Source organism: Carcharodon carcharias, chromosome 34 (genome assembly GCF_017639515.1).
Source record: "Carcharodon carcharias isolate sCarCar2 chromosome 34, sCarCar2.pri, whole genome shotgun sequence".
Classification (NCBI taxonomy): Eukaryota; Metazoa; Chordata; class Chondrichthyes; order Lamniformes; family Lamnidae; genus Carcharodon; species Carcharodon carcharias.
The window spans coordinates 8,482,066-8,491,215 of record NC_054500.1 but is presented as its reverse complement, the minus strand read 5'-3'; the positions used below and the strand labels follow the sequence as shown (position 1 = coordinate 8,491,215).

At 42.0% G+C, this 9,150-nt stretch overlaps 1 protein-coding gene across 1 annotated transcript in view; it reads left to right on the top strand.

Annotated features, from left to right (window-relative positions):
* Window positions 1-877: 877 nt before the first annotated feature.
* The window catches only part of LOC121272536 (ryanodine receptor 1-like), a 467,552-nt gene continuing 459,279 nt past the window's right edge, over window positions 878-9,150 (top strand). The window contains exon 1 of the mRNA XM_041179156.1: window positions 878-956. Within this exon, the coding sequence (XP_041035090.1) occupies window positions 909-956 (48 nt within the window). The 5' untranslated portion in view covers window positions 878-908. The remainder of the gene's footprint in view (window positions 957-9,150) is intronic.

Below are 9,150 nucleotides of genomic sequence, written 5' to 3'. Positions count from 1 at the left end.
TCTTTCCCAAAACCTTAAATCTGTGTCCCCTAGTCCTCCTACCGTTCGCTAACAGAAACCCGATTTTCCTCATCTCCCTTATCCAAACCCGCCACAATCCAGGAAACCTCTAACAAATTTCCCCTCAATCTCCTTGGCTCCAGCCTCTCGAATGCAGCATTGGACACCAATGCTTATTCTTGAAAGGGGGCACTGGGCTCTAAATATTAAACTGCCAAACAAGTTGCACCTAGGCGCTATTGAAATATAAGTTGTTGTTGTCGTCGTCTTCACCAACTGCCCTGCCGGCACGCGCCACCTCCTGAGTGCACGTCGACCTCGAGCCACGCCCTCAACGCCCCCACCTCTCCACCAATCCTCTCTCGACCGCTTCCCGACAGCTCACGTGGGCCTCCCGAACCCCGCCCCTCCCCCCACTCCCTCTCCCCTCACCAATCGGCTCTCGAACTCTTCCAACCAGCCCAGGATGGCCTCGAACCCCGCCCACACACCCTCCCCTTCCTCACCAATCCGCTCTCGACCTCTTCCCACCAGCCCACGTGGATCTCGAACCCCACCCCCCCCCCCCCACACCTTCTACGTCTTCGACCCCCCCCCCCCACCCCCATTCCACCCCACCCCAATTCTCTGCCAATCCGCTCTCGAACACTTGCCACCAGCCCGCGTGGGTCTCCAACCCCGCCCCTAACCCTTCCCCTTTGCCAATCCGCTCTCGGCCTCCCCCCACGAGCCCACGCTTTCTGCCCAATGGGCTGCGGCGGTGGGCGTGGCGCGGGGCGCGTGGCGCAGGCTTGGCTGGCTGGCGCACCGGCTGCGGGCCGTTAGTTGAGCCCGGGCGGCGGACAGAGAGAGAGAGAGAGAGAGAGAGCGCGCGGGTGTGTGTGTGAGAGCAAGCGGAGAGAGCAGCCATGGCTGAGGGGGGCGAAGGAGAAGAGGAGATCCTCTTCCTTCGAACAGTAAGTGCACCCATCAATGCAGTGAATTCGGCACCGCGTCTGCTCCGAATACATCAGCGGCGGCGGCGTGTCAGCAAAGGCAAAGGTGGCCCCTGAGCGTCAAAAATTGTCTGTCGGTATCATTGGGCAGAGAGAATGGCTGAGGTTTAATATCGCTGGATTTTATGTTGTTATCACTGGATTTTATGTTGTTATCACTGGATTTTATTGCGTACGGGTTGGAATAAAGAAGCTGCAGTTCTTCTGCTCTACTCCTAAGATTATCGGACTTTACAGTGGCCCAGGAACGAGATGTTGCAAGATGCTGGCTCCAAAACAAAAATCTCTGACTCATACCTAGCTATATATAATGATTGCCATTTGAAATAAATGTTATAAACCCTCTGGTGATATGACAGCACACCCCCCCCCCCCCCCGTTTAGTGTCATTCCCTTAAGACCAAACAGAAGAGTGGGAACTGAATCATATGAAATACTTCAAATGCAGCCTCCCTGCTTCTTGTGCAGGGTTCCTTGTTTCTGGCTTAATTCCAACAACTTCTGTGTTTTCATTTTATTCATTTGCAGGGGGGTGGTGGTGGGGGGGTGCTCCTTATCTGTTCGAAACAGCAGGTGCTGTTTCAGAATGAATGTGAATCTTGACCTTTTTAAAAAAAAAAAAATTTTGGTTTACAGTAAGATTCAACTCAATTTGGGTGGCATTTCTAGGACCGAAATAGCTGGCTCCTCCAAAAATGAAGTCTGTTGAAAAAAAAATTGAATTGTTAGCAGTTTATTAAGATATGACTTTGACTGTAACCCAGGATGTTGTGGCTGATAATTGTGGCTGCCTGGAAATTTGTAGTGAGCAGGGAAAACAAAAAAGAATAGATTAACGACCTGTACATGAGACGTAGTTCCTGAAAATGTGATCAGTTCATTCTTTATTGCTGTAAAGGAAATCGTTTAAAATATTACAGCAGCATTATTGTGAAATGCCAAATGCTGACTGTAAGGACTTAAAACTTGTGGTTTTGGGGGCTTAAAATGTATAGAGAGTAGTTCCATGTTTTTTCTATGTTTGGAACATTCAGAAATTTCTATCTGATGTACTCTTTATAGTACAAATACTTTGAAATTAACTGTTTCAGGTTGCAACACTGCGTGTGCTGAGAATGCACATTCTGTGTTATATTTAGTTGCTGTAATAAATCTGCCTCAGGAGATCTTACTGCCTGTTTTCCCTGCTCCCCTGTTAGCTAGAAGCTAGAGCTTTGCTGCTGCTGCCCTCATTCAGATGTCATTTTTATTATTTGATTTATGACCTGCACACTTAAATTCTCATCTGGTTTTTAAAAAAGGAAATTAGATCTGAGACTATTAGAGGACCTCTCTCTCTCTCTCTCTCTCTCTCTCTCTCTCATTAGGGATATTAATGATATCCCTTTTTAAAAATTTCATCCTTTTCCTCATCTCGCGAAGGTATTCACTCCTTGTTGGGTACGTTTTCACGGACAGCTGCTCACCTCGCCTGGGTGGCTGCTCTCCCTTCATGTGTAAGTCTTGGCAGTGAGTGTTGGCAGATATCAGACTGCAGGGAAGAGGTGGCATCACAAATTGCCTGGATCCTGTCCTCAGCTGACATTTACATGCATGTAATTCAAATAGGGTGTTGTTGAACAGGAATCCTAGCCCATTTTCTCCACACTTTAAAAAAAACACTAAAAGTAGTTGTTGCATCCCTCTTAATGTTCCCACTGCTAGCAATTAATTCAGTCCAAACCAGGTATTGAACATTGGACTTAGCCTGTAGAGTTTAATTATGTACTGGATAACTTTGATGAACTATTAGAAAATCATAACCTATCAATTACCCAAGTACAATAATTGTGTAAAATCCAAAAAAAGACTAGGAACATTTTATCCCTTGGATTGATGTTGCTCGTACAACTTTGATAATTATCAATATTTAGTACAAATTATATAAATCACAAAAAAACACATTCTTCCTTTGGTTTTGAAGAAGGGTAAATTTATCATTAATGGTGCAAGATGCATTGTTATTTGACAGAAGGTTCTTTAGGGTGAAAATAGCAGGCAGTTAAAAAAAAAACCAAGGTGAATATTTTTAATTTTCACATTTTATGATGTGATTACAATTCAAATGATTTCCAGCCTGCTAGGAGAACTGAATAGGACAAAGGCAACATGACACTTTTAGGAACAGAAGAAAAGCAATTAAGTTTGAAAAACATCTTTTTCATAAGTCACAGATGTCCTTTTGGTATGAAAGCTTTTCAGCTAAGTACAAAATTTTTTTCTAATGACTTTAAAACCTTCAGGGCTCAATATTCCCAGTGTTTAATAATAAATTAGTATTTACTGCCACCTTGTTGGTAGTCTAATTTTCACCCCAAAATTAGAAAGTGGTGCTTTAATGCTTCATTCCAGAACTTGCGAACGTACGAATTAGGAGTGGGCCATGTGGCCTCTCGAGCCTGCTCCACCATTCAATAAGATCTTGGCTAATCTGATTGTGGTCTCAAATCCACTCTCCCACCTATTCCTGATAACCTTTGACTCCCTTGTTAGCCAAGAATCTATCAACCTCTGCCTTAATAATATTCAAGGACCCTGCCTCCCCTGTTATCTGGGGAAGAGAATTTCACAGTCTCTGCAAGAAGACTCTGTGAGAAAAAAATTCCCCTCATCACCATCTTAAATGGGAGACCCCTTATTTTTAAACTAGTTCTAGTTCCTCCCACAACAGGGAACATCCTCTCAGCATCCAACCTGTCAAGTCCCCTCGGGATCTTATGATTCAATAAGATCACCTCTTGTTCTTTTGAAATCCAATGGATACAGGTCCAATCTGTCCAGCCTTTCCTCATAAGGTAACACCTCCCCCCACCCCCCATCCCAGATACTGGGACTTCTCTGAACTTCTACGAGTGCATTTATATCCTTTCTTAAATAAGGAGACAAAAATTGTACACAGTTCTCCAGAGATGGTCTCACCAACTCACCTGTACAGCTGTTGCAAAACTTCCCTACTATTATGTTCCATTCCCCTTGCAATAAAAGCCAACATTCTATTTGCCTTCCTAATCACTTGCTGTATGGCATGCTATGTTTTTTGTGATTCATGTGCCAGGACACCTAGATCACTCTGTACCTTAGAGTTCTATAATCCCTCTCTATTTAAATATTATGCTGCTTTTCTGTTCTCCCAGCCAAAGTTGACAAGTCCACATTTTCCCAAGTTATACTCCATCTGCCAATTTTTTGCCCACTCACATCCCTTTGCAGACTCCTTATGTCCTCTTCACAACTCACTGCCCAAACTATCTTTGTGTCATCAGCAAATTTTAGATTTTTTAGATTCAGTCCCTTCGTCCAAGTTATTGATATAAATTGTAAATAGCTGAGGCCCCACTACTGATCCCTATGGCACTCCACTCATTACATCTTGCCAACCCAAAAAATGACGCATTTATCCTTACTCTGTTTCCTGTTGGCTAACCAATCCTCTATCCATGCTAATATGTTACACCATACACCATAGGCAGAAACTTCCCCCCGTTGGGGGATTGTGCGGGGACGGGCACGAACCCGATTGGTACCCCCAATCGGGGCTGCGCCGCCATTTTATGTGGGTGGGCCAGTTAAGGCCAGCCTAGCGTGACACGCGCCCAGAAGCGCTGAGTACTCCCTGTGTGGGCAGGGGGAATTCCCTGAGTCAGGGCATGTACGCAAAAGAGCTCAGAAATCTCCCTGTAGCACAGAGGTGCCTCAGGGAGATTAGTTTAAGGTTTAAAAATTTAAATCAAGAAAAGAAAATATTTTAAAACCTATCTCCTCATGTGACAGTGTCACATGAACTGGGACATTTCGATGATTTTTTTCAAATTTTTTTTATTTAATTAATAAACCCTTCATGAAACCTCATCCTGCCCATTAATGAGGTTTCATGAAAAATGTGAAGGCCGCATGGGCTCTTCACCTGCTGCTAACCTTAAGGTATTCCTAACAACTTTAATTACTTTGTTAATGGCCTTAAAAGGCTTTTGACAGTTTGGTGGGCAAACTGATAATCTAAGCGACGCGCGGCACCGTGCATCATTTTACGCGTCAGTGAGCGGGCCCCGTCCCCGCTACTGACCTGAAAATTCTTCCCCATAACCTCTTACTTTGCGTAGTAACCTTTGTAATAACTTGTCAAATGCCTTCTGGAAATGTAAGTTCAGCACATACACAGGTTCCCCTTTATCCATGTTGCTTGTTACTTCCTCAAAGAACTCTAAGAAATTAATTAAACATGATTTCTGAAAACCATGTTCACTGTGCCTGATTGCATTGAGATTTTCTGAGTGCCTCACAATAACCTCCTTAATAATAGATTCCAGCATTTTCCCTATGACAGGCTTGAATAACTGTAACATGAATGCAGAGTTTAGGCTAGCACTTAAAATGTAGTAGTGGGGGAATGCTGCATGGTTGGAGATGAGGTATTAAATCATCAGCCTGTTCAGATGTATATAAAAGTATCCCCTGTAATTTTTTATTTTAAGAGCAGTGAGTTATCCTAATAACCTAGCCATTAGGTTTATCCCTCAACTGAAACTACTAAAATAGATTCGTAGGGCAAATTGGCCACTACATAACAACAATGATACATTTAAATTCACAACCAATTAAATACTTTTTTTTGTGACTTATGAAAACATGAAAGGTGCTTTAAGTTCATTTTTATATGTTCACTTGTTACTGAATTTCCACAAACATAACAGAAATTTTGGCTTCACCATCATAATAAAAATTAAACTCTGTACATAGAATATTTAATGTTTATGGAGCAGTGTAAAAATATCATGAATGCAGAAGTCAACATTTGGGTTAATCAAGCAATCTTGACCAAATGATTACCACTATTTAAAAGTGGCGAAATTGGAGTTGGCTAGTTGGTATGGTTTCTGTCATCTTACAAGGTAAGCAAAACAGATTACAGTATAATGAGAACATTTATGTGAGATATCTCTACGACAGTGTATCAGCTAGATCTAGGTGCCATCTGTCAGTCAAGGCATTAAACCAAGGCCCCGCTTGCTTTCTCAGGTAGATGTGAAAATTTTGTGGCATTATTTTGATGAAGAGCAGCAGAGTTCACCTTGGTGTCTTCACCATGTTTAATTTAGTATTCCTGAAAAAGAGACATGCTTTTTATCCTGCATTTGTCAGGATCGCAAAAAATTACCAACAGTAATTGGGGGGAGGGGGCATCAGCAATTTATACTGCAAGTGCAGCACTTTCTTCTCACACAGTATAAACTCGTGCTGCATTGTGGAGGATTCCAGGGAGGAGGGGGCTTGCTCATCGGAAGTTCAACCTTCCTGGACAATTCCCACAGAGTCATTGCGTAGGGCCTTCCAAGGTGTCCCATAGTGCAGGGCGTATGTGCAGTCTCCAATTGTCCAAAGGCCAGAAGACTTGGGCATTGTGTTTGAAGCTGGTCCTGCCCACAAAAGTGGCCACACCCTCATATTGAATTAATCCCTATTGTGAGTTATTGCTACAGTAATTGCACCCGTTTGTGGACCTTTGGGGAGGCTTTTAAGATTGAAAGTGAACTAAGAAACCAGGTTAAAAGGAAGGACAGTAGAGATGCAGTGGCAGGCTTTTAAAGGAAGTTTTAATAACTCCCAGCAAAGATTTATTCCGGTGAGAAAGAGAGACTCTGAGAAGGGTGCATCATCCATAGCTATATAAGGAAGTTAAAGATTCTTTCAATATGATACTAACACTGTAAAAATCTGCAAGGATTAGTAGCAGGTCAGAAGATTGGACAGATTTTAAGAACCAGCAAAAACAGACCAAAATATAATAGAGGGAGAAATTAGAGTATTGGAAAATAGCAAATGTAGCGCCTTTATTCGAGAAAGGTGGGCAACGGAAAGCAGGATACTATAGGCCTGCTAGCCTAATTTCCATCACAGGGAAATTGCTAGAATCTATTATTAAGGAGGTTATAGTAGGATCCTTAGAAAATCATAATGGGACCAGGCAGAGTCAACATGATTTTATGAAAGGGAAATCATTTCTACTTAATTTATTAGAGTTCTTTGAGGAAGTAACAAGCAAAGTGGGTAAAGAGAAACCTGTAGATGTGGTGTACTTGGAATTCCAGATGGCATTTGATAAGGTGAATCATCAAAGATTACTACAAAGAATAAGAGCTCATTGCGTAGGAGGTAACATACTGGCTTGGCTAAAGAATTAGTTAGCTAACAGGGAGCAGAGAGTAAGGATGAATGTGTCTTTTTAAATTGGCAAGATATAACTAGTGGAGTGTCACAGATCAGTGTTGGGGCCTCAATTATTTACAATCTATATTAATGACTTGGATGAAGGGACCGAATGTATGGCTGCTAAATTTGCTGATGGCACCAAGATAAGTAGGAGAGTAATTGTCAAGGGGAGGTTAAGAGTCTACAAAGGGATATAGATGGATTAAGTGAGTGGGCAAAAATTTGGCAGATGGAGTATAATGTGGGAAAATATGAACTTGTCCACTTTGGCAGGAAGAACAGAAAAGGATATCACCATTTAAAAGGAGAAAAAATTGCAGAGCTTAGTGTTAGAGTGATCTGGGTAGCCAGGTACATGAATCACAAAATGTTAGTCTGCAGCTACAGCAAGTGATTAGGAGCACAAATGTAATGATGTTTACTGCAAGGGGAATGGAATAAAAAAGTAGGGATGTCTTGTTGCAGTTGTACAGGGTGTTGGTGAGACCACATCTACTGTGTACTGTTTTGGTCTACTTACTTGAAAAAGGATATAATTGCATTAGTAACAGTTGAGAAGGTTCACTTGACTCATTCCGGAGATGAAGGGCTTATTTTATGAAGAAAGGTTGGGTCTTTTTACTCATTGGAAGAATGAGAGGTGATCTGATTGAAACATGAAATCCTGAGGAGATTTTATAGCGTGGATACCGGGACGATGTTTTCTCTTGTGGGGGAAGACTAGAACTTCGGAGAGACAGTTTAAAGTGAGGTTGCCTATTTAAGATGGAGATGAAGAGAGTTGTTTTTCTGAGGGTTACTAGTTTTTGAATTTTCTTCCCCAGAGAGCTGTGGAGACTGGGTCATCAAATATATTCAAGCCTGAGTTAGATCGATATTTGATGTACAAGGCAGTAAAGGGTCATTGCGGGGGTGGGAGGCAGACAGGAAGGTAAAGTTTAGACCACAATCAGAACAGTCATGATCGTATTGAATGGTGAAGCAAGCTCAAATGGCCGAATAGCCTACTCCTTCTCCTAAGTCCACTCTTGGTATGTTAAATAGACCCTTCAGCAAATATGTCATTAATCTCAGCCACAAAATCCCTCAAAGCTTGGTCTTCCCCAAGAAGTTTCATTTCCTTTATTCATGCACCAAGTCCCATCCAACAGCAGCTTTGCTCCATCTAAGTCCCACAGGACTGTTTGCATCAGAGGGCACATTTTTCTAGATGCATTTCAGCTCTGCTTATGGAACCAGCCTTTTTTGGTTTATTCCAGCTATTTTCTTCTCCTGATTTTCTTCCTTAACTGCCTTGATCAAGTACAACTCACCAGAGCCAGTCTGTACTGTTCTGACCAGTGGCTGAAATTTGATCTCTCAGCTTCCCAATCAGCTTCCGTTTCCCTAGCAACTGAAGACCACAGGCTGATTTCTCTAAAGTCTGATGTCACAGCCCTGAATCCAGGGTTACATCCCTCCCCTTTATCCCCACCTGAAGGTTTTTCCCCCCAGTTGGGGACTGTTTCAAAAAAGAAATACAGGCTTTGAAACCAAAACTAATGAAGGCTGCAGTTTTCGTCACAGTAAGACTTTTTTTATTTTTATAAAGATCTTAAAATATTTAGCTCTATCAAGAAAGTTAACTTTGTTTTTACATTTTTGGTGCTGATATAGATTCACATATTTTAATCCAAAGCATTTTCTTTTTACATTTCAATGCTATTCACACTACCCTGCCAATCACAACACAAATAGCACTTCACATTTCAGAAATATCTGATTGTCAGAACAGATATCAGCCATTAAACAAAAAAGCTGAATGTGTTAGATAGCTAAAATGGGAATCAGAAGTATGGAGAGGCCAAGAATGAGAATGAGAAGGAAAGGTGGATGATGTGTGACTGTATTTATATATGGTTAGCCATTC